Here is a 26675-nt window from a genome sequence, read left to right as displayed (position 1 = left end):
AAACAAGTGAATGAATTAAAAGACAGTGCTAATGATTAGGTTATTTCTGAAACCACTTTCACACTATACACAATTTACATGTGAAAACAACCCCCTTCCACACTACCAGTTTTCACAAAGATCTCCATTCACACTGAAAATCCAGAACAATAGGAAATGCTTGATCTCTTCTTTTTCCCTTCAGTTGGCACACAACAAAACATCTTGGAAAGCTAAACATCTGTGCTGTAGCCTCTTGCTTTCCATGATACCTTATATTGTGTTTGAATATAGCTGAACACACAAGTTGTTCTTATTGAAATATGTTTCTGTTTTAAAGCAACATAAGTTTTAGAAAGGGATTTTAATTTGGCTCATAAATGATACCTGTTAATCCAAATAAACACAGCTGCAATGAGATATTTATCAAATCACTACTTAATGCAGTTAAGTCATCTCATGTTTGACAACATTAAAATTTACAGCAATATTCAAGCCTCATAAGAGAGGGCAGAAGGCCTTGTACTTGGTTCTCTTTCGTTTTCCTTAATTTCTTAAATATTTTCATATATTACTTTCATTGACAGGGTTCTGGGTTGCTTGGTATGCCAAACATCATCCTTTTCAGAGTGCTCTATATGGCGCTGTGGCTTAGTTGGTTAAAGCGCCTGTCTAGTAAACAGGAGATCCTGGGTTCAAATCCCAGCAGTGCCTTTTCAAGGTTCACAATTGTACTGAAAGGTATTGTATAATTGTGGTTATACTCAGGTTAGGTTTAGGGTGCAGTCATCCAAGACATGGCAAGAGTTTAGGCCTCTGACATGGTAACCATTGTGTAAAACAAAAATATTGTGTAGTCTGGTCCAGGCATAACTGAGATGAGGCACAAAACAAACATAGTGAGTCACACAGGTGCACGTACTTACAAACAGCATCAGAAACAATCACCGATAACTCATCAGTTCAGTATATCTGTAAAGATTCTCATTCATCCAAAAGAATCATTAGTTCCGTATTTGCTTATGGTTTATTAAGAAGCTAAAACTAAGATCTGGTCTGGTGAACAGTGATTTAAATTTCACTGTTACTTTATATACTCAGGTAGTTGGAATCATTTATAAACAACTTGTTGTTGCCAGTGAGGACCAGCTTAACTTTCCATATGGTACACAATGATGAGTATGATATTTAAATAATAGTAGTAATTTATGTTGTGTTGTAAAATGTTGTGCACCTGGTGAGGTCATCTCTATCATACATGCTGTTTTGTTCATTCAGCAACAAGTGCCTGTGCATTTATCTGTCCGTGTGATCATATATGTTGTGTTTTTCATTCTGTACATTCCTGGACTGTGATAAGAACTTCCACTGTCTCTACTGCCAGGATGTTGTATAATGAAGAGACGGCAAGTGTAAATTTGGTCAGAATTTGTGTATTTTGTTGGTTAGAACTGGAGAGTCTTTTTTTTTTTTTCATTTCATTTTTTTAGAAGTGCTGTCAGCCAATAAAGAGACAGAAAAAGAACCAGTAGTTTCTCTTTTGCATAATATTGAGGTCACCGAGTCCACTTGTGAAATGTCTGAGGAGCCTGAACATGATTGTTACACTTGTGCTTTTTTTCATTACAGCACAGAAACTACTAATGAAAAACGTGACATTATTATATTCTTCCTGCGGTCTTTAATGTGCACATTACACAGACAGTATACAGACACTTCATAGCAAATCTCTGTCTCTTCCTCTCTTTGTAGGAGCTACAGTCTGAAGAAAGGACAGCTGGAGAGGGACTATGCACAGGTAAGACTGGCTGGACTCTTGCTGAATACATGTTTAGATGCACGTTTACAAAACTGATGGAGAGCTGTACATGTTGCTTTGCAGCTCCTCTTTTTAATTTTAAGCTAACGGCTGTGTAAATGTAGTCGCTTTGATGGTGGAGGTTGACATTATGTACTTAAAAATGGGTTTTATGTGTTAGGTTGAAGTTTATCACCCCTCCGTGGCCTGTATTTTTAGGTCCAAAAATTCTTGTTAGACCAGCAGTAATTGTAAGAGTGCTATCATTTTGTAGATGCTTATTTTCAAGAGCACTGGGGGGCGAATTACAGCCATGTGACTATACTGTATTTCAAACTTTAGAACTTTCCTTAAGTGTGACTGAAAAGTTTAGAAGTTGTGCACTACTGTTAGTGCTTAATATTTTCTGTAAAGCATTTGAGATTGCCAACCTGAAGATTGCTTTTTGACGGCATCTTAATGGGCAAACATGGCTTAATTGGTTAAAGTGTCAAGTAAATTGGAGATCCTGGGTTTGAATAAAGGACAAGTGCTGTATGAAGACTTGAAAGAACAGAGCTCCGGTAGTGGATTACGTACAGTAACATTTGTGTGATTCCAGTCATCGGAGGTCAACACTTGGGTTGTTAGTGCTCCTGGCTGTGTGGTGGTTGTCTAAAATATGTACGTTGTTGTCCTTGAATAAGTGTCCCTTATCTTTCAGGTGTAGGTAAGCTGTTGAGTCAAGACTCAGGTGTAGGTGTGACTAAAGTCAAGTGGTATCAATAACCGTGATAATGATACCGCAGTCATGTGAACATTGGGTGCCACAGGTTGCCACATGTAGGCACTGGGTACTGTAGGGCGCTGTGGCTTAGTTGGTTAAAGCGCCTGTCTAGTAAACAGGAGATCCTGGGTTCGAATCCCAGCAGTGCCTTTTTAACAGTCAGGGCGGTTGTACATGGAGATAAGTGAAAATGAAGTGTCACAGATTAACTACTGAGACCTCAGCCCTTTCTGCACATGCACCACAGATGTCCCTGTCTTTACAGCCTTTACCATGTCTGCATGATGTCAAAGTATTTCCACGTGGTGAAAATGTATCTGTATGAAAGGGTAACTCTGGACAATCATGACCTCATTTTTGAGAGGTCATATGAGAAAATCACAGCAATGCAATATCATACTAAACTGCTGCGCATATATTGATTATGTCCAGAAAAACAAAAAGGTGTTCGGATGGGATTTTTGTGGCTTGAGATCAAACTGTTGGAAGTCCAGCAGTAATTGTAAGAGAGTTATCATGGTATGGATCGTACTTTTTGTATTTTGTGTTCTGGAGAGGAGTTCAAATCCAAGCAGTGCTTACTTTTCTACAATACATTATTGTACTTGAGGAGATTGCTGGAAATGTTAAGTACCAAACAAACAAATAAGAATATCAATACTCTCCTAAACCCTCACCACAAGGCTCAGAAGTTCTGCACTAAGTGCTTCAAGTTTGCAGTTGAGCTTTGCTGTTCAGTGCATACAGATTAAACTTAAACTGTTTTTTCTTTCTTTTTTTTTTTTTTTTTGTTTCAGGCAACCAGCCATAGTCAGAGTGGAGCAGTTAAGCTACTGTCTAAACTGCCACAGTCCTAAACTGCCACTTTGCTTTGTAGAGTCAAGTCTGCCACACACAAGGCCCCAAGTTAAAGTTTGGCAAAGCAGAAGTAATAATTTGCAAACTCATTGAAATGTCTTCATGTGATTAGAACACCTTCTGTACAGATAGCGTGCCCTGATACCTTTTTTAAGATGGGATCCCTTACACAAATTCAGCTATGACAGATGGATACATTTTATCTTGGTATTTTAATCTGGTCCATTCATTGCGTCTCTTTTTACACCAAAGTGAAATTCTAAAATGTAACGTAATGGTTTTAATGAAGACTTGAATCTAATAGATAGTCTTCTACATTAGTGTGAAGTAACACGGAGTAATAGGTTGGTTGGTGATAATAATATTTTGAAGGAAAGTAATGTGCATACTTTATCTGCAGTCAGCTTAGGTCAGGTGCTTGTAAAAACGAGACCTGCTGATTTATTTTTTTCTCGTTCTTCAGATAAATAAAAACTCACAGCTGGACTACATGTCACATTTGGTTTCACTTCCCATATTCCTATTCACAGATGTTTCAGTGCTTCTTTCTCCCTTTTTCTCTCTTCTGGGCATTTTTGCTTCGCTGTTTTCAGATTTATAAAATGCTGCATACTATTATGAATCGTGTTTCACATTAGAAAGGGTTAATGGAAATGGCAAATTTGAAAAAAAAAGAAGGTTGTAAGTGCTTTAGGTGTTTATTGCCTTTTTTGACAAAGAGTTAATATGCTTAATGGAGGATGGAAACACCTTTTGCGAATTGGTTCTGAGGTAGTGAACATTTAACTCCTGTCTGATCATATTTCTGCTCTGAGAGAAGAAGAAGCCTGATTGAAAAAAATCCTGAAGACCTCTCTTCTGGTTCTCCTTCTTATTATTATTAGTATTTGAGGTTTATTGGTGGTTGGCAAACATTTGTCTTCGACTTTGCTTTGTGCAGCCTAGTTTATTTGCTAGAAACCAGATGATGGAAATGCTCCAAATTCCTGTTTTCTTTTTTGCAACTTTTAAAAAGTTTGCTTGAGAATTTGATTGAAACACGGCTTACGTTGTCATTTTTTAGCATGGACTGCTTCTTATTTTTATGACTCGTAGTGCTACCCAGCGAGCAGCCCTAAATGATCTGACTAGACTTCTTTAACAGGCAGTAGTTCAATCATAGGACTCCCAAACCAACAGAGGGTCCGTTCTCTGTGTTGGTTCACACAGCTTTTCGCACAATCTCTCTTCCTCTTTTTCTTACTGAGGGCTTAAAGCCAGGTGGCCCTAATTAACAGAGTTTAAGCTCAAAACGCTGGGGTACTCATTCAGTAGCTCTAAGGGAGATTATAATTGCCATTTAGGACAATTTTCTTACATTTTATATATAAAATTATTAAGAAGAAAATAGGCAGGTTAATTGATACTGAAAATAATCATTAGTTGCAGCTATTACATCTGCTACTGGTCTTAGATCAAGGAAGGATTTGCTTGTCTATACTGCTTTAAAATGCTACTCTTAAGTGTATTTTATTATATTGTACTTTTAGAGGGAATGAAAATGTATTGCTTTGAGTTAAGATAGTTTGTTGAAACACAGTCTAAGGGGCTGTATGATCCAGTATTCAGATATGAGAGAAGACATTTCCAAGTGTTTGTATTTCTAATTGTACATACAAGTGACTACTTCCTTACCATAAAATTATTTTCACCCATTAGACGGCCGCTTTGTAGTGTGCTGCTGATTTGTCAGGAAGCACACAACTAAAGCACGTCTCCCGGTAGAAGGCTGCGTCAGCATACTGCTCTTACCAAGCATTAGTTGAGTGATGTTTAAGTAAAAACCATGCAGTGCCTCCCAACAGCGCTGTGTCTGATTGCTGTTGCATGTTGATGCTGGTCAGCTTATGCTCCCCTTCAGCAGCAAAAATCCTCCTGTGGCTTAATGAAAAACATTCCAGTACATTACCCATGCATAACTACATATGAACACACAAACATTACTTTATGCATCCGTCCACACAAATCAGCCTTGTTTTTAGCCCCCGTGTCCCCTTCATACATATATACATGAGAGACGTGGAGAGAGGGGAGAAAAGTGCTTGTTTGCATGTCTTCATTTGCATGTGGCTTGAATGATTAAATGAGAGTTTGCTGTGGTCAACCCCTCTGGTTTCATGCACTCATTATCTCCCCCTCTCCCTCACCCTTTCTTGCTTTCTCGCTATCTCTCACCATTCTCCCTCAGCACTGTCTTGTTCACCTTAGAAATAGAGGTTGCCTAGCAACAAACCCCCCCCACCCCCCACCCCCCACTCAGTAGGACAATGGATTCCTTCCTAATTGTAGGTGTGTGCACATATGTGTGTGTATCCATGTGTGGGAATGTCTGAGCACAGTGGTTTCTTACATAAATCCATGCTGAATGGGAAATAGATTTTGTTTCAACATCCGATAAGCAAACTCATCCTTTGCTCCCCCTACTCTTATCACAGCAGCATTTTATTATGGCACGTCTGCCCTTGCCTCTTGTCTCTCTCTCCACTAGACACTCAGTTAGTCGACCACTGGCGCTTACCCATGGAAACTCCACTCACTCATTGGCCCCCTCCTGGCGATACAGACAGAAATCCAGCCAATCAGCTGCTCCAACAGAGAGACAGACACAGAGAAAGTGAGAGGAAGGGGGTGAGACGGAGAGGCAGAGAAAGAAATAGATGTGAGCAGCAAAATAGAGAAAGAGCAGAGGGCTGGTGTAGGGAAGACAACAGAGTAAGAAAGAAAGTGAAGATGCTGTCGTTTAACCTTTGTCCTTTAACTGTGTCAGGCCAGACACCCCCTCTGTGAAGGAGTCAGCCACAATTACCAGCTGTCAATCAAAAGCTCCATGTTTTCTGTGTGTGAGTTAGCTTGTGAGCATTAGCTATTTGTTCTGTATTCTCCTCCCACGATCAACATTACTGGAATAGTTTTAGGCTGGGGTCACACTTCACTGTACTGCCCAAAAAGGCCAGCCTGTAGTCGGTTTCCTTCTGCGCACCCATAGTGCACTGTTACGTATAAATCAGCCTTGACATTATGGGTGTGCTTCATGGTCTGCTAGATCTCGAAATAGACTGTGAATTCTTAGGTTCAGTTTATACATCAGATCTGAAGTACCCACAGCAGATAATCTGCAAATGTAAAATACACTCAAAACAGAGGTCTTTGTAATTCTAATTACATTTTCTCCTCTCCTCTGCATCTTTTCTTTTTCTTTTTTCACCTCCTCCTCTCCTTGTATCCCCCTCACCCTTTCCTCCTTCCTTACATTGGCACACATCTTACAAAACAAAAGCTCATGTACAGTACACATCCATCATAGCCAACTTATTAATTATGTATTTTTCTCTAATCTGTCCAATATGGCACCAGTATTTGACATAATTCTACATTGATTTTGACAAGGTTAATAGAAGGGAATAGACATCTGAGAACAGGTGAAAGACAGCGATGAGGAAAGTGATGATTTCTCTTTTATTTGTATTTTCTCATCTTCTCTCACCCATAAACGCACACACATGCACATCACAAGCAATACTTTTTTACAACACGTCATTGCTGTCCGTTGCAATCTTCTTTTTTGTAAACAAAAGCGCCTTAGTTGTACGTTCTCTGTAACCCAACACTATCACAACACACACACACACACACACACACACACACACACACACACAAATGAGACGCAGAGCTTCAGGGCAGAGAAGTGCAGACAGGAAGAGATGGGAGGACAAATCAAATATATTGATTTGGAAGAAGTTGAGAAGGTAAGGTGGGAAGAGAGGAAGACACACAGCGCAGGCATGAAGAAATCAGAGAGAGACCGCAGATAGAAAGTGAGCAGAAGTAACTGAGCCAGAGACTGGAGGAAATAAGTGAGTGGAAGAGCAAGACTAAACAGAAGGCTGAAGAGTCAAGGTGACTGTCTGTGGGTTGTTTGGCAGGGTGTGCACTGTGCAGCTCAGAGAACAGTGACGAATGGCTGCGAGGAGAGTTGTGAAGTAATGAACCAATAATAAATTAGGATTTTGATATGATTTAACACGGCACCTCTCAGTGAAGTTTGCTCTAAAGTAATGATCAGTTGCTGTTGTTTGGACAGCTAAAACCTCCCTGGACAAATTATGGGTGTGGAAAATGAAACAGCGAGACAACAGTAAACATGTCATCCTGCAAAAAGTCCCCTTTCAAGCCAGTGAATACAGTTATGTCACCTTATTTTGACCTGTAATTGACGTGTCGTCATTGGACTTGTGTGTAATTTAGACAATGCCAGAATATAGTTGTGAACACACAAATAAACTCACAGAAACCAGTTTACAATGATGCAGATAATTACAGGCTATGTTACAGTTTAGTTTACCAACAATATTCAGCCTGGCTTCCTCTTCCTTTTACTTTTTCTTTGTCTATCAACCCTTCTCACACACATGCACACACACACACACACACACACACACACACACTGGTCTCAGGATATCCTGCTGTCTGGGTACCCTGTTTGCCACCCGGATCACAAAAACAGGATGTATGTGTGTGCGTGTACGTCTGTTTCACTGTACGTGTGTCTTAAAAGGAGCAGTTCCACCTTACCCAGACCACACAGGAAGGGCAGGAGGGGTTGCCATGGCAACGTGCTGTTCAGGTGGTTGTCAGGTAATGACAGCATAGAAAGGAGGATGGAGGGATGAGATGTCCTATTAAAAGGAGGGAGCTGGGGAGAGAGGGTTGAGGCGTACAGGGATGGAACACGTAGAAGAGAGGCGAGAGGAAAATGGGGCATAGAAGAAGAAAGTCAATGAGGAGAGAGATGGAAAATAAACGAGCATCAGAAATCCTCCTGAGTCGGCCAACAGCATCTCAGTGAAGCTGTCACAAATCAGTCACTCTGTGTGCTTCTCACCATTCAGTCAGTGCCAAGTGTAGCTGCCGTTGCTCTTGCTCAGATGACAGGTCTGTCACCATAGACTCGTCTAAGAGGCTTTAAGTTGTGTGCTGTCATTAAAAAAAGCTTTGGAGCCAGTAAATGGAGGTGGTGGTGTCTTGTTTGACGGGGTCACTATGCAGCAATATGGAGACAGCATCACTCCCACTGCTTCATGTTTTGGCTTGTGAAGATACTACCACGTGTAAATAAAGGATAGATTCACATTCTTCAGGTCTGCAATGCCCACATGCACATTGAAATACCTGCAGTTATTGGTCGCTGCCATTTTTCCTCTCATCCATACTGGCTCTGAAGAGACCTCTTCCTAAGGCTGTTTCAATGTGAGAGTCCTTTTTCTGCAAAAATACATTACAACACTTAACTGAAGCCAACATAAGCCTTCTGCAGCAAGTATGTGCACAGACTGATTAATGGGTATTTAGGAAGAAAACAGCTTTGTTTTTACAAAATGATGAATTTATTTTATTTGCCTGTGGTAAAACTGGAGGGCTGGATCGGCCTAGATCGATTGTTGTAGATGTAAGTTCATCGTATGGAAACAGTGGGATTTGTAGGATTTGCCTGTGGAGATCATGCTTCGCCACGTACGCCAGAGAAAAAACATTAAAGAGTGCAGGGGTCTCGTACTCTCTCGGACTCGATGCGGATTATTGTATTTGAGAAAATGTAAGCACATCTGTTCCGGATGAGTGACGGATATGAAACGCTTGCATTGCCCTTCAGCCAAATCAAGTTGATCTCTTTTACATTGACATTTCCTCCGTCTATTGTTTCTTACAATGGAGTTGTTAAGAGGGGATCTATTCACAGTAAGTGTGAGCAGGAGGAATGATTGCAGTGACCTATAACTCTTTCAATGTGGGCATTTGAACATAGAAAACATGTGAACCTGTCCTTTAATGGATGTCCACAGTGATCCGGTTGAAGGACATGCTCATACTGCCCACAAGGGGACACTAGCGAGTGCTAATCCCAGATGTCCAGCTGGGCTCAATTCAGGATATCTGATATCTGACACATTTTGACTTTTGCAGGGTTCTGAGGTGTTCCTTTACGTCGGTACATTAGCTTCACTTGTTCAGCAGAAGGTTTTATGTTTTTGGGGATTTGAGTAATTACCAGACTAGAGAGTTAAAATGATAGGGAGCATTGTGGTGTGGAAGTCAAGCTGTGAAATCAGCCGTCCTGTCAGTATGCCAACTCACAGCCAGTGGCTCTCTCTGCTGTCAGTCACTGCCCTCCTCCCACACACACACACACACACACACACACACACGCACACACACATTTTACACATGAGCACATACACAAATGATCCTTGTTTATACAGCAGGAAGGCAATTAAATCCAGGACACCTCTATTGCAATTTCAATGTTGTGTGTCTCTCCAGCCCTCTTTCACACACTCTCCCTCTTTCTCGAATGAACACAACACACAGTTTCACAGCCTTTCATCAAAACCATCCACACCCACTCCACCCTTCCCTTGAGAGAGAGAGGTTGACTATTCTTGAAGCAAATGTGTTTCCTCATGCATTGGACAGAGCAGTTTCTGTGCCTTTTGCTTTTCTTTCTATGTGTGCATGCGCGTGTCGGTTTACTTTATCTGGTATTTTTCTGGCACTTACACCTCTCGCTGTAGGTCGCGTCAATGACACTGGGACTGGCTAACCATTTCCTGAGTTAATCTACACAGTTAGTTAGAAATAGGTTACGTCTCCCTCTTCATCTTCATGGCAGCTTTGACACAGTAAGACTCAAAGTAGTGCTTCACTTAATTTAATGTATTACAAAGTATTTACTCCACTGCTGGCTGCCAGTGTACTCAGCCAGGAACACTGCAGAGGTAAGGGGGAGTTGTTCTTTGATTAACTTCTGACTCTTTTCTTGAAAAAGCACATCTCTTCCCTTCTTCTAGAGGATTTAGCAGGTGGGTGCCAAAGGTCACTGGGCCACTGTCTCCCCCAGGACGCATGCTTGTGTGTCAGTTGGAGGGAACCCGATTTTTTTTCAGGTCCAGGGAATAAGAGAGGGAATTGGTAGATGTTTTTTGATGGCCTCATTTGCCATCTGTGAAAGGTAAAAGGGGCATGATGAGAGAGAGGAGTGGAAATTAGAAAACAAAGACAACCAGGCAGCTTGATAGTAGAGAGGAAGAGTGGCGAGAGGGTGGAGATATGTGGAAATGAATGATGAGGCTCGGGTAAGGGGGGTGGGGGGATTGATGGTATAACATCTGAACACGGGCCTGTGAGAATTGTAGCGTTAGAGATAGAGAGTGAAGGATGGAGAGATACATAAACAGAGCGTGGCAGTCTCATTGCCAGGTCGTCAAATGCTGACGTTTTGTCACGCCCCTCGGTGTCTCATCCAGAAGCATAAAGTACCTCTGAGTGTCCGTGTGAGGCGTACTGGGCTTTCAGCTAACTCCATTGAAAACCTATTCATGGCAAAATTAGACGCCCAGGACAAGGTGACGTAGTATAAAGAGTGAAAAAGTCTGTGTAGTTAGGAGGTGGATGGGAGGGTCAAACACAGGACTTTCATTCAGGAGCTCCAGGTTCATGCCCTGTTTGAAACCAAAAGGCAGCATTGACTGAACTTATGTTAATTATGTTACGTCAGGTACTTAAGAAAACATCATGTATGTGAACGCACTTACTTTAGCCTAAATCTTGATCTTCTCCTAAACCTAGCCAAGTAGGTTTAACCAAACTGTGACCATTTCTCAGTGTTAACCACATGATAGAAAGGCTTTCTGGCAGAAAGGCCTTGTGTGTCTCTATGAGACGCTGAGGGACATGACAAAACATTATCGGTATTTAACAATCTGGGAATGAGAAATGGATTTAGAGATGATGACTGGGAGACAGAGCAGGAGATTTGAAATCAGAACAGCGAGACAAGATCTACATGCAGATTTATATGGAAGGGTGATGAAATAGATAAAGGGAAGAATGTGGCTTAGAGGAATGGAGTTCCAGCGTGTCCCTAAGCTGATTGGGTTGTTGTACTTGCGGTTCTGGTTTGCTAACAACTGTTTTATTAATGAGGATTTGCTCTCCCACCCCCCCACCCCCCAACACACGCACACACACGCACACACACACACACACACACACACTCTCATTCACAGGCACACAGGGGCAGAGCATCTGCGAGTTGTTGCTACTGACACAGTGACCCAGTCCAGAGGATGTAGGTTACTCTTTCTTGCAGCCCTTGGGTTTCTGCTCGTACTCACAGGAGCTGACTGGCGAATTCATTCTTGCTGACACAGAGCTGATCCATTTTATAGTAGAAACAGACAATATTTTGGCTGTTCAAAAGAAAACGGCACATGTGAGGTGACCGGGCCAGAGTAAAGTCCAAATCAGCCATGTCAGACCTGCTCACACTCAGTGGGATAATGTGCTCGTTAAGTCTCGATCTGGGTACCTTCTTCTTACCACCCAGAGAAAAATGTACAGAATTTAAAGTAAAGTTATGTTATGAGAGACTAGCAGTATTTCTTAAAATCTCTGTATATTAAGATGCTAAAATTATAGCGCTGATCAACAGTTTATCCTCTGTTCTAAATCAGTGCACAAGGCACATCGGACTGCAATATATATGCTTCTTGCTAAGCCGACAGTTAATTCATGAGTGAAAGTGTTGCTCACAATTTCAGGATGGATTAAACCAATGAATTAAACACAGAGCCCTTTTTTTCCATCTGGTCAGGGCTCATGGTCTAAGTACAATAATGCACTCCAACACATACTAATAAATACAATATTTGACCTGATAGAGCTTCATGCTGTCTTGCTCTTGCCTCCATCTTTTCCCTTATTTTCTTACATAATATTAGCAGTCTCCCAGTTCAGTTAATCTAGTCAGAAGACCAGAGATAATCAGTCTCATCTTTACACTTTCAGGCTCTGCAGAAGCTAGCAAGCCAGTACCTAAAGAGAGACTGGCCCGGAATTAACCCTGATGACCAGAGAACAGACTACAGGTAGGTCTGTGTGTCTGTGTGTGTGTGTGTGTGTGTGTGTGTGTGTGTGTGTGTGTGTGTGTGTGCGGACATGTGCCTATGACATGCAGAAGTATGCAGCCACGTTTCCCATAAAGCATCTCAAAAAAATTATTTTGATGAAAGACAGATCTTTTGCTCGGCTGGATTGCTCCAAATTTCTAGAAAAAACATAACATTGTCTACAGTACATGTATGAGTCATTTTTACTGTAAGAGGCCCTGAAATATAAAACCTCAAGCTGGGTCCAACTTATTGTGAAAAGCATTAAATCTGCATTTCACAGTTTTACTGCTGTTTTGTGTTTGTTGGTTCTTGCAGCTACTGCATCATTTCTACACAAATCTTTTCCCCTTCCAGGTGCACGCACATACAGCGTGTCAGGCCCACAGTGGCAACCGTACTGGTGGTGTAGAGAATTTATAAATTCAGCCACTCTGCAGGAGATCTTTATGGTCTTTCTAGCCAGTTGCTCATGTGAGTTCAAGTTACAGAACAGCAACCATTCAGCATTTTTTGTGCTTTTTCTCTCCAACTAGGAATGTGTATGCAGTGTGGAGGTCCTACTTAGAAGGTACAGTGCAGGTGAGCCAGTCCAGGCTCAACGTGTGTGACAACTACAAAAGCCAAGTATCAGAGCCCGCTAAGACTGTTAGACTCTACAAGGAGCAGCAACTCAAAAAGGTGAGTGAATGTGTGGATTGTGAGACTTAGTCATAGTTTCCTCAAGCAGTCTTTGTTCCCCTCGCTCTCTCGTCCTCCCGTGCATTCACACTGAGCTAAAATGACTCATGTCGGTCTGCTCGTTCTCTAACAACTCGCCTGGTTTTCTTTTTTCCCTTCACAGACCATAGATCAGTTGAGCGGGATTCAAGCAGAGCTTCAGGAGTCGGTGAAAGAGTTGGCCAAAGCCAAGAAAAAATACTACGACTGTGAGCAGGTTGCCCACGCTGTACGAGAGAAGGCTGACATAGAGGCCAAGTGAGTTCACCACGGCGCTGTGCACATGTGTGTTGGTAGGGAAGTGCGTAAAGATAAAAATATTATGACTAAACAGATGGTCTCCATTGTCAGAAAGAATACCATCAAGAAAACGAAGTAGGTTAACCTCACAGAGAGTATGAGAGATAGAGGGAGCGAGAAAACATCATCATTAAGGCCGTAAGAAGCAATCAATGACATACTGTATATACAGCGGTGTTTTTGAGACAGCCAGACAAAGAAAGTACAGATAAAAAGGGACCAAAACACCACAAGAGTGCAGATTTGCAGACTTCTTGATGTGAATCTAAGCAATAAACAAAACCAGAATCACGTCTTAAGACTTCAGAAAACACACGTTTGGTCATTATTTTCCCTTTGAAGGACGGATAAAAGCTCTATCAGATATTATTTGAAGCGTTGCACTTCCACAATTAGTACCTAAGTTTAATCCAGTTCGATGAGTGTTGTCCCCCCCAGCCCCAGGCGGCAGCAGCTATGGTGACATTTTCACTTCATTGAATTCTCGGCTCCGGTTAGCGGCCACATCGATTGGCCCCTCAACTATTTTCTGTTCTCTATCACTCAGTAGAAAGACACAGCCACAGAAATTACTGCATTGACGCTGTGCCCATTATATGAGTGTGTGTGTCTCAGTCGAGAAAAATGCAGAGGCATTAGTCATTGTAGGGCACAGGGAACACACAAGAAGAAATTGGTGTGAATGCAGAGACACAGCGCACAGTTTGTACTCTTAACACCACTTGGCGAATAAAGCAGGGTAGCATAAGTAGAAACACACTGCACATACTCACACGTATAGGCGAGCGACAGACATAATCACACACTCATAATGTGTTTTGCGTCTGTATGTGTGAGACTTAATGGAATAAGCACACAGCCTGTTTTCACAGAAGTTGCGCAGAAGCACGAAAAAGCAGGCCGCACACAAACACGCATGTACGCACTCACACAGGCTCACTCCATCATTTTATCTGGCAGGTCTTTCTGATGTCACCGTCCATATAAATCACGATGGCTGGATCAGGCTGAGATTTATAGCTGTCAAGCTCCAGCATGTTCACGGTCAATATGTGATGCCTGCTCTGAATCAGAGGTTAGAGATGAGAGTAACGATCCTGGAGAAATGTCTGGATCTTTTTCTCCCCTCTGCCTTTACCTGGTTGTTACTGTTTTGTCTGTGAAGGCCTTGTCCACATGTGTACAGACATTTCTAAACAAATGTGTTCCCCCTCCCCATTGTTGTTGTTTCATGCGTATGCTCATTACTCAAAGCGACAAGTTGCGCGAATTGAGGTGATGTTGTCATTGTTTGTCAAATGCTCCATTTTAAATGTACACATGGACACATAGAAATTGGAAAATCTGGAAGTTTTAGTGACTGAAACGCTGTTTGAGTGTGAACGAGAGGAAAATGTCTGTATGCGTGTAGACAAGGCCTAAATCTGTGATTCTGAATGAGTCGAATGTCAGCAGGGGTGTTGAAAAACCTAACAGTGTGCTTTTTTTAGCATTTGTAACTGCAAGCATGGATAACTTCATATGCATTTATTCAAATTAAAATTAGATATCGATGAACTTCTTCTCTTCCTCTTTTTTTCAGGTCTAAACTGGGTCTTTTTCAGTCAAGAATTAGTTTACAGAAAGCAAGTGTAAAGGTAAGAGGGCTCACTCACATACAAAAATGGTTGTTTCTCTGAAAGCTTAAAGCCTCAGTTTGTTACTGGAATTCAGTATTTCAATAATGTCTCTCTTTCATTCCAGTTGAAAGCTAAGAGAAGTGACTGCAACTCCAAGGCAACACAGGCCAGGAACGATTACTTGTTAACGCTAGCTGCTGCCAACGCTCACCATGACCGGTACTACCACACAGATCTACTGCACTGCATACAGGTATTTGTATAGAGATGAATAAGAAGAGTTGAAAGATGTGAGTGGTGTGAGAGAGAATCCTGTTCTTTCCCATGAATGTGGACATTTTAGTAAAACTGCACTTAAAAAAGAATCCAGTAGTTTGTAATGTCTTAATGACGTTTTCTTTTACTACAAGTGCTGGCTTAAGAGTCTCATGCACTAAAAATACCCAGAGGGATTTTCCAGCAACAGGGACACATTTTCTGGTTTAAAAATTCAAAGTGGGGAGCTACTTTGAATTAAAGCTCAATTTGGGATAAAATGTTTTCCTTTCATGAGAGCACAAAGTCAGACTCCCTTCCAGTATCGCTGAAGTGGTTGGAGGGGGGAAAGGCGTACATGAAAAAGTGATGATTTCACAGTTTGGAGTCTTCAAAGAAAGTCATAGAGTTCTCTGGATTTATTATTTGAAAGGGGCTTATGTGAGGAAAAATCCCACAAAATGAGCCATCCTTACCAAATGATTGGTTGGCATGAAATGATCATTTTCACAATGTTGAATGAACTGTACCAAGAGGGATTCTCAGAGAGCTGCGACTTTGGATGCAGGTAAGTTTGCTGCATCTTTTTCTGCATCTGCCACCTTCATATGACATGCAACTGTGCATCACTGTGGGATTGAATGTGTGTTTGTTTTATGATAATGTGGTTGTGGGACGCAGCTTTCAAGATTTTACTAATGTGCTTAACTATAAGTCATCTCAATAATAAATCATGTTAAAGCAAGTTCTGCAACATAAAGCATTAAATTGTGACACAGAAACCAAGATGCTGTCATCTGTCACTTTTCTTTCATCTGTGGGAGCAAGCTGCTGTTTGTGTGTAGAAACACTCTCTTCCATCTGGTACTACATGACTCTTTGGGCCATGTACAGAATCAAAACACAGGAAGAAATCAGACTGGAATATTTTCATGGCAGACAAGACAAGAAGTCCATGTCTGTTAAACAAAATCTGATTTTGACTTTAATTGAACACAAGTAACCCACCAAAACTGAAACAATGGTAGCTGCACATGCAGACACGCAGGCCATCGTGACAGACGGTCACATTCACATACAGAAAATGACAGTCTGCCCCGTGCACAGACAGACACACCTCAGGTGCTGTGTGAAGTTACGCAGCTGAGTGACGGTGATGTAATCCTTTTAAATACTGTACAAACATGTCTGTCTGACACACACACACACACAAACACACACTCACACTCACTCACTCACTCTCATGTGCACACAGACATCACACATGGGATGTTTTCTTTGTTCCAACAGTCAGTCATCAGTGTCGTAGCCTAGTGATTTTTTTCTTATCTGTCTAAACCATTGAATAAGTTGTACACAGTTTTTAGAATATTAACTAGAACTAAAATGAAGCTCATTGTTTTTTTTTGTTTTTTTTTTGTTTTTTTTTTGGGGGGGGGGTCTGTGCTTTTTCCTCCTTGTGTAATTTCTTCAGATGCTCTTCCCTTTCTCCTTGTTCCTGTTTATCCTCCCTCACACTCACATACTCTGCCTCGGGCATGTATGAGCATCTATACTCTGAGGCCAGTCTGAATAATAGATCCTTTGCTCCCTGTGACAGAAGGACAGGACTGCGGGGAAATATGCACATGCACAAATACATGTACGCAAACACACAAAGAGAATGAGGGACATTGCCCGAGGGAAGCAATCTGCTCGTCCCCTCTCCCTCCTCTGCAGTTTCATTTGTGATGTTTACAGGTCTTCACCTGAAAGTCACTGATAACAATGTTACTAACAGGGGGACCAAAATCTGCATCACAAGAAAGCACCAGTTCCTCTCACAGTTCCAGACATCTTTTTGCTCCACAGATATGCAGAGAAACAGCCCAGAAAGCAGCGCCAATGGCAGACACACAGTAAGAATAATAGCAGCCATAGAATATGTGCATAGCCAATACATCCCAGAAAACAACAACCCAGTTTTTCCAGGCTTCCCATTTATCATAGTTTTTTACCACAGTCTCCATTTCCGACAGTACTTAAATTCCTCCTATAAAAATCCATTGTGCTCAGTGCATTCACATGGACACAATTCATTAGATATGGCCACGGTAGGACATTTCTGGACAGGGACATATATGCTACTGAATTTCATTATTCGGATATGTTACAGACAGTGGTGGGAGAGGATCCCTTACTGAAGCACTAATACCACACTGTGAAAACACATTTAAATAAAAGCCCAGCATTTAAAGTCTCACTTAAGTGCAAGTAAGTAAGAGAGTATGATCAGTAAAATGTTACTATTATCATTAAAAGTACTCATTATGCAGCAGACCTTGATCGAGGAGGACCTCACTTGAACTGTTTACTGTTTGTCTGTAGACTTATCGATTAATCGACTATTTGTTTCAGCTCTACTTGTCTAAACTGTTGGGTAGTTCATAACAAAGCATTGTTTTATAAGAACTGCATATGTTTTGTATGGAAAAATGTTATGTGTAGATTAACTAGTAACTGAAGCTGTCAGATAATTGTATTGCAGTAGATCAGCACAATATTTCCCTCTTAGATCTTTTCTGTCTTTAATGTTAAACCATATAGAAGAAGATCATGAGCTGACTGTGAAAAGACGCCTGGAATGTAATAGAGCAGGTTTCTAAAGATGAAGGATGAGGACACTTAGACTGCTTAGATCTGCTGCATTGCTGCATAAATGCTTGCTGCTCTGACAGTGGCTGCAGGAATAACATATATGTTACACTGAGAGCTACTGTCCTTGTCAGTGCGACAGTTGTAGTGAAAGGGCAGTGGAGGAACAGACTGCTCCACATCTCCCTCTGCTGTTGGCAGCCCATGCTCTTGGAACTGTCCATCTGCGAGACGCATAGACTTACACCTCTGCTGCCCTGTCTGGCCCGCTGTGCTGTACTTAGTTCAGGCTTATGCAGTCATTCAACCCAAACACACACACCCACTGACCACTGATATGGGGACGGGGCTTTTTCTGGAAGCTGACTCACTCTGTTTCAACACTACCCTAAATGGATGAAAGAAGGAGGGGAGGGAAGTGGGAGGAGGAAATGAGCAGAGTGATGAGGGAACATTAAGAGAGAAGTCAGCCAACAACACACCCATAATGACATAATTTCCTTGTCAATTTACCATTGTTTCAGTCTGGGCTGCGTGTGTGCAAATGTGACATTTGTGGGGTTTATGTGCGTAGTAACAAATAACATGTTTTTGTATGTGATTAGTGGCTGTGTCTGTGTGAGAAAAGTGAGTGTGTGTGTTAGTGGGAGGTTGTGGACTTGGCCTAAAACATCCCCTGGCCGGCACAGAGTGAGAGAGTGCAGGTTTCTCAGAGTGTGAGCTTTTATGAAGTACTTTGGCTAGAGGAGAGTGTGAGCGTCTGAGTATTGAGTGTGTGTGTGCCCACGTATTACTCACGTTGTGGGGACAAAAATCTGTTTACACAGTCACATGTGGGGACAAAATACAGGTCCCCACAATTTAAATCATTACATTTTAGGGTAAAGACTGAGGATAGGGTTAGGGGTTAGGTAAGGTTAGGGTAGGTATAGGGTTAGGAATAGGAATAGTGGTTATGGTTATGGTTAGGGTTAGGGTAAGTCTCCAGGAAATGAATATAAGTCTATGTAACGTCCCCACAAGTGATGAAAACCCCCTTCTGTGTGTGTGTGTGTGTGTGTGTGTGTGTGTGTGTGTGTGTGTGTTTGTCTGTGGTCTCTGTGTTTTGTTGAATTGGAATCTGAACCCCTTCACCTTCCCCTGCAGCTGTTAGAACACTATCCAAAGAACACTTCTCTCTCTCACTCACACACACTCACACACACTCACACATACACTCCCATACACTCGTTTTTCTGTCTGTCTCTCTCTCTTGCTCTTTCATATCTTTTCAAATGCTCACTCGTCCTCTCTTACCTCCTCTCCATTAGCCTCTCTCTCTCCCTCCTCTCTGTCTGATCTGTCTGTTTGGCAGTGTGGCCTCCAGCTTGGCAGCACTGCCTCAGCCTCCCCATAGAAAGGCTGTTCATTTGGACTGCATACTTCATTAAAATGTCTTTATATCAGACACATCAGAATCTGTAATGATAAGAGCTGTCAAATGCAAACATCTGCTTGGTTTCTGTCCTTCCTATGACTTTCTGCCACCTCGCTCTTGCCTCTCATTGTTTGTCTGTCTCTCTTCTCTGTTTTCTTCCTTCCTTCTCAGTTTAGTTTAATTCATAAAAAAACAGCGTTCTGTCTGCAATATAAAAGATACCACACGTAAACTAGATTTTTTTTTCATGCTTGGCAGCATTTCCAGGCCAGTGGTGAGATGTGTGCGTGTGTGGGTAACAAGCCAAATTTTAACACTTGCTGTTTTTTTATAGAACCGTTATTTAAACACCCACACAGGTGTTTTCAATTACTCTGGCTGATTAGACCACTCGCCAGGTTAAAGCTGGGTGGAGCTATGCTTGGAATTGCAAAACTCATGGAAAGGCACCCCGCTCTACCTCTGAGTGAAACAATATCAGCAGCAGAGCGAGGGAGCTGTCAGTCAATCACAGCGCGCACATGCCTACGCAGTCTTGAGAAGAGCTCTAATCAGACGACATGAGTGAAAACACCTGTGTGGGTGGACTGTGGCTTATGTTTTTATCATATCATGACCGGAGGGGAGATTCAACATGTCTGACACTCACAGTTTAAGTGGGTTTTGATTGGTGGCATTGTGTAAAGATTGGGCAAATTGCCCAGTGATGCATGAATAATATCAAAGCTTCTTGTTTCCATTGGAACTCTTATCTGTGCATTAGCAGATTGTGCGTTGTTTGAGGCTGTTGTGCCTCTTTGAATCAACTTTTGACTATGAAAACATACATTTGAATAAATAGTTACTCACTCAATGCCTGTAGGAGAAACACTGTTGTTACTTTTGAAACTCCACATCCCTCCCTTGTGTCTTGTGTCAATAAGTTAAACTAGTCAAACTTTACAACCTACGCATACCTAAAGGTGAAGTCATTCCTCCAGGCTCTAAAACAACAGGGACAGGAGGGACGCAAGCTTTGTTACAGTAATAGTATTTGAGGTTGAATAACTGGAAGCCTGATGATGAGCAATAAGGCACTACTGTGCACAGTGTATAATATGTTGCTAAACATTTAGTTGTAACTGCCTTTATTCACCTTCTCTTTGACTCTCTTTCTCTCCTGTCTCTTCTCTTGGTGTCTCCCCCTGATTCCCTTGTACTCTTGACTTTATTATTAAGGATTATGGACTTACATTGAATTAATCCATTCTTCCCTGTAACCCCTGGTCCTTCTCTCTCTCTGTCCTCTAGGCCTTGGATGGCAGGATATATGAGCATGTGAAAGACTACCTGGTAGCGCTGTGTCGCACTGAGCTAGAGGCCTCCCAAGCCACACACAACACCTTCCAGTTCCTGTTGGACAAATCCACCAGGGTGAGTGAGACGTGGTGCGAGACACAGACCCTCTGCACTCATTTGTAAGTTAGTGTAGAAATGCAAAATAGACACTGTGGGGAAAATCCATCAATCTTCTCGACACCATAGCGCGATCAAAGTGCTTATTTTGCCAAAACGATGTGTATTTCTTCAGTGAAACGAATGGGACACATTGACATTTTGAGTTCATTTGTTGTTACAAGGCACTATTTTCTTTATATTACATGGCAGGGGAATTGTGCCTGGGGATGGAGTTTGGAAGCATTGTTCGCATACAGCATTTTAATAAAAACAATTTCAAACTAAGCATTGCAGGAATGCTAACAAGACATTTCTAAGGACACCAGAAGACAAACACAGTAAGAAATGAAGAACTGTTGCATTTGGGTGTCTGTGTAGTCCAAATTAAAGTCAAACCATCCTCAAACACCACACGGCGATTTGTATTCATCAACACAGCGTGAGCATGTTAGCTAGCAGAACAGTGGGGTTCAAAACTTGAGTATTTTTTGTTGTTTTTGTCTGAAGGAAGTGGACGATTAAGCTCCTAGCCCAACTCACAAGCTTGACATGGACGCCATCAAAGTCACACTCAAAATATCAACCCAAAATCTATGCATGAATATGAAATACTCACCAGCCGTCGACTTGAAGTGTGGCTGTCAAACTTTGGAAGTTTTCTCCCTCGTGGGGCCACAAAGACTGCTTCAATGGATTCCAATATTGAGTTTGAGAATAATATTGAGAAGTTTTCCAGGGTCCTGGATTATAACTGCCTCCTTCTGTCTTACTCTCAGATCATTCAAGAGTTCAACCAGCAGTTGTTCATGCAGGAGAATCCAGTGTTTCACAAAGCACACGACTTCCAGTTCCAGCCCAGCGAATGTGACACGGTGAGATGCTTGTAGCTGCACACACATTCACTGTATTCATATCCATACACATGCAGCTCCAGGTTATTGAGCTTCATTTTGTTTGTATATGAACCTGCTCATACAGCAGGACAGCCACTCCAGCTGTCCCTTCTGGTCTCTTTAAAACACAGACAAAGATAGTAATCAGCCCCTTCTGTTGTCACATGTGGGCATTTTCCCTCCTCTTACTTTTTCTGTCCCCTCAAATATTGTAAAGTCCTTAGCTCATCTCAAACAGCTGAATCACTGAAACAGAATGTGTTTACCTGTTATTCTTATGATTTTAGAGAATCCCCTTAATACATCTGGGGCTGAGAGGCTTGCCAAGCTAGAAATCAGCGAGTCAAAGCTCTGATCATTCTTATTCTCTGGAGAGATCTTTGGCTCTTTTGTTTCCACCCTTTGGAGATTTCATTATTTTAGGATGGAGTTGTCCAGTTAACTAGTGTCTCGTGACAGCATGAGAGAAGCATGAATCTACTCTCTGTTCTGATATTAATCAGTTCGACGCCAAATGCGTCCACTGGGAGCTTGTCTTTGTAGCCATAGCCTCTTTTCATCGTTTACATAAACTAGACTTTTTTTGGGAGATCAAGTGGTTGCCGAATGATAAAAATATTTGAAATTCTTGTGAATCGATCAGTGCCATGATCAGGATGCAGCGGTGGGAGTCATGCTGTCTCACCCCTTTTGGGGCCTTGTTAAGTATTGCTGGCTAAAACAGAGATGTCTCCCAGTGGACATTGGTCCTAATTCCTCTGTAGTTACCATTTTCTCTTGTGTCTGCGTCATCTTGTGCTCTTGTTTCTCAGCTTCTTTCTCTCTCTCTCTTTCTCTCTCTCTCTCTCTCTCTCACACTGTGTTCTGCAAAATTTTCTTTCCCTCTCTGGTCTTTTCCTTTTCCTTCTCCTTTTTTTTGACATAAACTGGTACTCTAACATTTCTCTAAACAACAATGTGCTATTCCTTCCATGTGTCTTCCTAATCCTGTTCAACCTTTGCTAACACTTTTCCCTAAACTTTTTTTCCATTAACCCCCTCCTTGTATTTGTGTGTCGGTGTGCTTGCACTTCTGCTCTTGGGTGTGTGGGTGCACGGGTGCTTTGCTGTGTGTATACCAGACTCTGAGCTCGGTGCAGCAGTTGGTGGACATTGAGCCGTCGCCCGTCAGTGCCATGAGAATGACCCTGGCACAGGTAGTCTTAACTGTTGTTAGCATTCCCATCTTCATTCCTGACACAAACCATGGATCATCTCCTCCATTCATGTCTATTTATCTGTCTGTCCCGGTGACATTCACCTGAACATGTACATGTATTGCCTATCAAAGCCTTGGTAAATCTTTTGATAATGCAGTTCAGCTCTTAACACCTGGTACTATGAGAGACATTTTGCTTGACACTGGTAATATATGAATCACTGTGTGTGTGTGTGTGCAGACTACAGATCAGCTTAGCTCTTTCTGTTGCTTTACAGAAATGACTGCTTTTTGTGTACAGGCATGCTGCTTTGCATCAAGTACACTTCATGATCAGTCTGGACGATGCTCAGAATCAAACACATTGTTAATATAGCAGATTTAGACAAATAGATTACATTTTATGTATAAATAAAACAATGAATAAAACAGGGTTAGGCATACTCTTACACTCTGATTGTGACACTATGGTTGTTATAGTGTACATAACTATGGTCTAGGACAGTGGTTCCCACACTTTTTCTGGGATGCCCCCTTTTCAGAAACCAAAAAAAGTTCATGCCCCCCCGCCCCACAGTTTTTAGCAATCTTTAGCAATGATAGGCTTTGATAAAAAGGGATCCAAGTTCAATTTTAGTGATATAAGTGAAATAAAGGTCATCACAATAGCCAGTCTGTCTTTGTGCTCCCCCAGGGGGGCTACCTGCCCAGTGTGAGTTAAAGAACCAGTGGTTTAGGAGGCAAAGCCCAGTAGCTGTAATAAAATATCAACTGTGCCAGGTCACTGACATGACAGCACAATGTTAAGACATACAATAAATACCACTCTCTGCCAAACTAGACTGCATAAGTATAAAGGGCTTTGGTGGACAGTGTGTTGTTCCATGACTTAACCCTCACTGACTGCAGAGAGTCACAGTGCAGTAAGTCAACAAAACTATCCTTTAAATCTCACTTATCCTCCCTGGCAAACAGCATGGACCAATCCTTCTTCCTAAACAGAAAGTCGTGTAGCCATTACAGCATGTCTAACCAGCTTCTATGCAAAGACCGTTGACACAGGGGACTGAGCACATGCATGTCAAATATGAGTGCACAGAAAAACTCAGAGGAGCTCACAGGCAGAAGCTTTGTTGTTTTCTTAATGACTTAATTACTGTAAAAGTCATCACAAGAAACTTTAGTTTTCAGAGTTCCCTTGTCTGTTATACTAACACGACTATGATTGTTGCATGCTGCAGCATAAGCACATAGGCGTGGCTACAATTACTATGACACCATGACCGCCGCTGGCGTTAAAAAATAAGAATAAACATGACAAATATGTGTGAGGCTCTGAATTGCTGGTTTAGATGTATTCAGTCATAACCTTAGTTGTAACGTGAGCTTTTCCTTTACGCAACAACAGAGAAATCAGTCCAGAGTGAAGAACCGCAGTTGTTTCACGTTTCTTTCTTGATATCTTGTATTACCGTGCCCTACCCTACCGACCATTGCCCCAGTGGTTTCAACACATTATGAGACATTAATAGTTGGGGTTAGAAATTAACAATCACTTACACACACTCACACACTCACTTATATGTGCATGTGGCCTCACTAATGTAAACAATTAAAAACTTTATGTAAGATATAATCTAACGAGGCTTTAAAGCAATTTCTATAGATGGGTTTCCATGTGATGTCACCAGTGAGATGCACGCAGGGGATGAAAAACAAAACCAGAATGACTGACAGCTTGTGAGGAGATCTACATGGGGAGTTGTTTTTGTGCCTTAAATGGCATCAATCACAAAAGTAACCTCTGTGCTTTTAATAATAATAAAGTCTCCCGTAGAGCTTACCTGTGCAGGCTGAGTTCACTTATCACTGCTGCTACCTGCTGTTTCTCACTGGCACGTGTTAGCTCGAAGGAGCTGACAGATGTCTAGCATGTGGTTAATAAAAAAAAAAAAAAAAAACATTTTGGAAATGCAGTGAGGAGTGTTGCATACAGTTTCACCTCTAAACAGTAATTTTACTGGTTTCCCTCAAATATTATCTGTGTTTATGGACCCTATTTTCCATTAGTGACTAATGGGGACCACAGTTTTTGAGCGCTGCAGTCAGCAGCTGTGAAGCGGGTTGCAGTGTAATCCCACTGGGGTTTTGCACACCATTAATGTACGTTTATTAAAAGTGTTGTTTTTTTTTTTGCCACTGACAGGCTCAGACCGCTTTTCTAAGTCTCTCACGACATTATAGGAGGGATCACTACAGAGATAGACCTTTTTGTTAAAGTAACATCCTGTTTGTTTAACCAGAAACAGTCGCTGTATCGCACTCACCGAAGCCACCAGACTCCTTTTAGAGAAACAGTCATTTTACCATCACAAAACACACTTCAAACTCAACAGAACCACAGTAAAACTCACCAGTAAAACCTTCTTGGTTCATGTGTACAGTTTTCCAACAAACACCACCATCTCTGGTTTGGTCGAAAATAAACCCTTAATTCAGAGCTAGCTTGTCTGCCCGGGCTAACTTGACTTTTAGCGCATCCAGTTTTTCAATGCGTTTTAGTCACAGTCGCTTTCCATGGAGATAACATACTTGGGCTAGGCAGCAGCTTTTCTGTCTGCGTGATGGCCTCTGACCGACACACATAACACTGTGTGTATGCAAATTAACCCAGAAACCAACACACGTAACCAGTCAAACTATTGTTCACTATTGTTGGTGGATAACCGATTAACGATTAACCGTTGACATCGCTAATACCAGTGAGTTTCCTAGCCCCTGCTGCATATTTGTTTGTGATTGTCTGTAAACAGGAAACCCATCTTTTAAAGCTAACTGTCGTTGTTGCAGTATTACTGCTATAGGAGCTCTTGTACCCTGCTGTGTCTGGTTGCTCCATCATAATGAAACGAGAGCTGCTTTTGCTGTATTACTCAATACCACTCCTATGACAGTGGCTCCACAGCACTGTAATGCTGTCACACCACCATGTGTTGGTGAGCCATGCAGTCCTAGCACCACATTAATTGTTAGATAACGTAACCTTGTTGCTGTTGCATCATCTGTTGAGATATCACTACGTTGTCATCGCCCTCCTGTCGATAAAATGAGCCAAATGTTTGGTGTGTGTGATTTTCATTTGCACATTTGTAGTGTTATGGCTTCAAAATATGGGCACTGCAGGCAGAATGACCACCTCTGTACTTGTTTTTCTTTTTGTTGTTTGTGTGTGTTTCTTTGTTAGATTCTGTGTGAGCTCACCTTTACCAGACCACCACACCAAAATCAAGTTAACATGCTATATGTGAATAAGTGTTAGTATTGCAAATTCTGCCCAAACAGCAAAGACGTTTATTGTTTTAAATGTCTTCATCTGCAAGCAGCAACTCTTAAAATATAAAATGCTGGCTGCACAAGTATTGAATGTTAAATAATCCTAAATCTAAGACTAAACTAAATTGGATTAAGTCAATCTGTTTTGGTTTCCAAGCAGCTCTGTACCTGGACACATATTGTTCCTTTTGATCTGTTAGGATAACACCTTTAAGGTGTTTTTGTTCTTGCCATTAATGCTCATAATATTTGTAATCTTAACAATACATTTGTCACAGCCAGAAGGCACTGCCGTCTGCTCTGCTGCAGGTTGTGGAGACACCTTGGAGTCCTGGACTCCGCCTGCTTTTAAAAATCCAGTAAAACAGCTCACATAGCTGCTGCTGCTGCCGCCGCCTTGACTTAAGTATGATACAGGTGCCGTTCAACGTGTTGTTTAATATTAGTCAAGACAGCTGTATGTCTCTGCAAGCTGTGCGGAGGG

General features: G+C 41.7%; 1 protein-coding gene and 2 non-coding genes across 4 annotated transcripts in view; all 3 read left to right on the top strand.

Moving 5' to 3' along the window:
* fchsd2 (FCH and double SH3 domains 2) overlaps nt 1-26675 on the top strand; it is a 64525-nt gene that overhangs the window by 17754 nt on the left and 20096 nt on the right. Inside the window, exons 3-11 of one of the 2 annotated variants that reach the window (XM_076734880.1) lie at nt 1732-1777; nt 12285-12364; nt 12922-13066; nt 13230-13363; nt 14988-15042; nt 15149-15277; nt 20621-20743; nt 21544-21639; nt 22782-22856. In XM_076734880.1, the coding sequence (XP_076590995.1) occupies nt 1732-1777; nt 12285-12364; nt 12922-13066; nt 13230-13363; nt 14988-15042; nt 15149-15277; nt 20621-20743; nt 21544-21639; nt 22782-22856 (883 nt within the window). The remainder of the gene's footprint in view (nt 1-1731; nt 1778-12284; nt 12365-12921; nt 13067-13229; nt 13364-14987; nt 15043-15148; nt 15278-20620; nt 20744-21543; nt 21640-22781; nt 22857-26675) is intronic. The other variant, XM_076734881.1, reaches the window with a different exon arrangement.
* Nucleotides 620-693, top strand: trnat-agu (transfer RNA threonine (anticodon AGU)). Its single transcript has one exon. It is a non-coding gene; the product is annotated as a tRNA-Thr (tRNA).
* Nucleotides 2620-2693, top strand: trnat-agu (transfer RNA threonine (anticodon AGU)). Its single transcript has one exon. It is a non-coding gene; the product is annotated as a tRNA-Thr (tRNA).

Source organism: Chaetodon auriga, chromosome 7 (assembly GCF_051107435.1).
Source record: "Chaetodon auriga isolate fChaAug3 chromosome 7, fChaAug3.hap1, whole genome shotgun sequence".
Taxonomy (NCBI): Eukaryota; Metazoa; Chordata; class Actinopteri; order Chaetodontiformes; family Chaetodontidae; genus Chaetodon; species Chaetodon auriga.
This window is presented reverse-complemented; position numbering and strand designations above follow the sequence as displayed.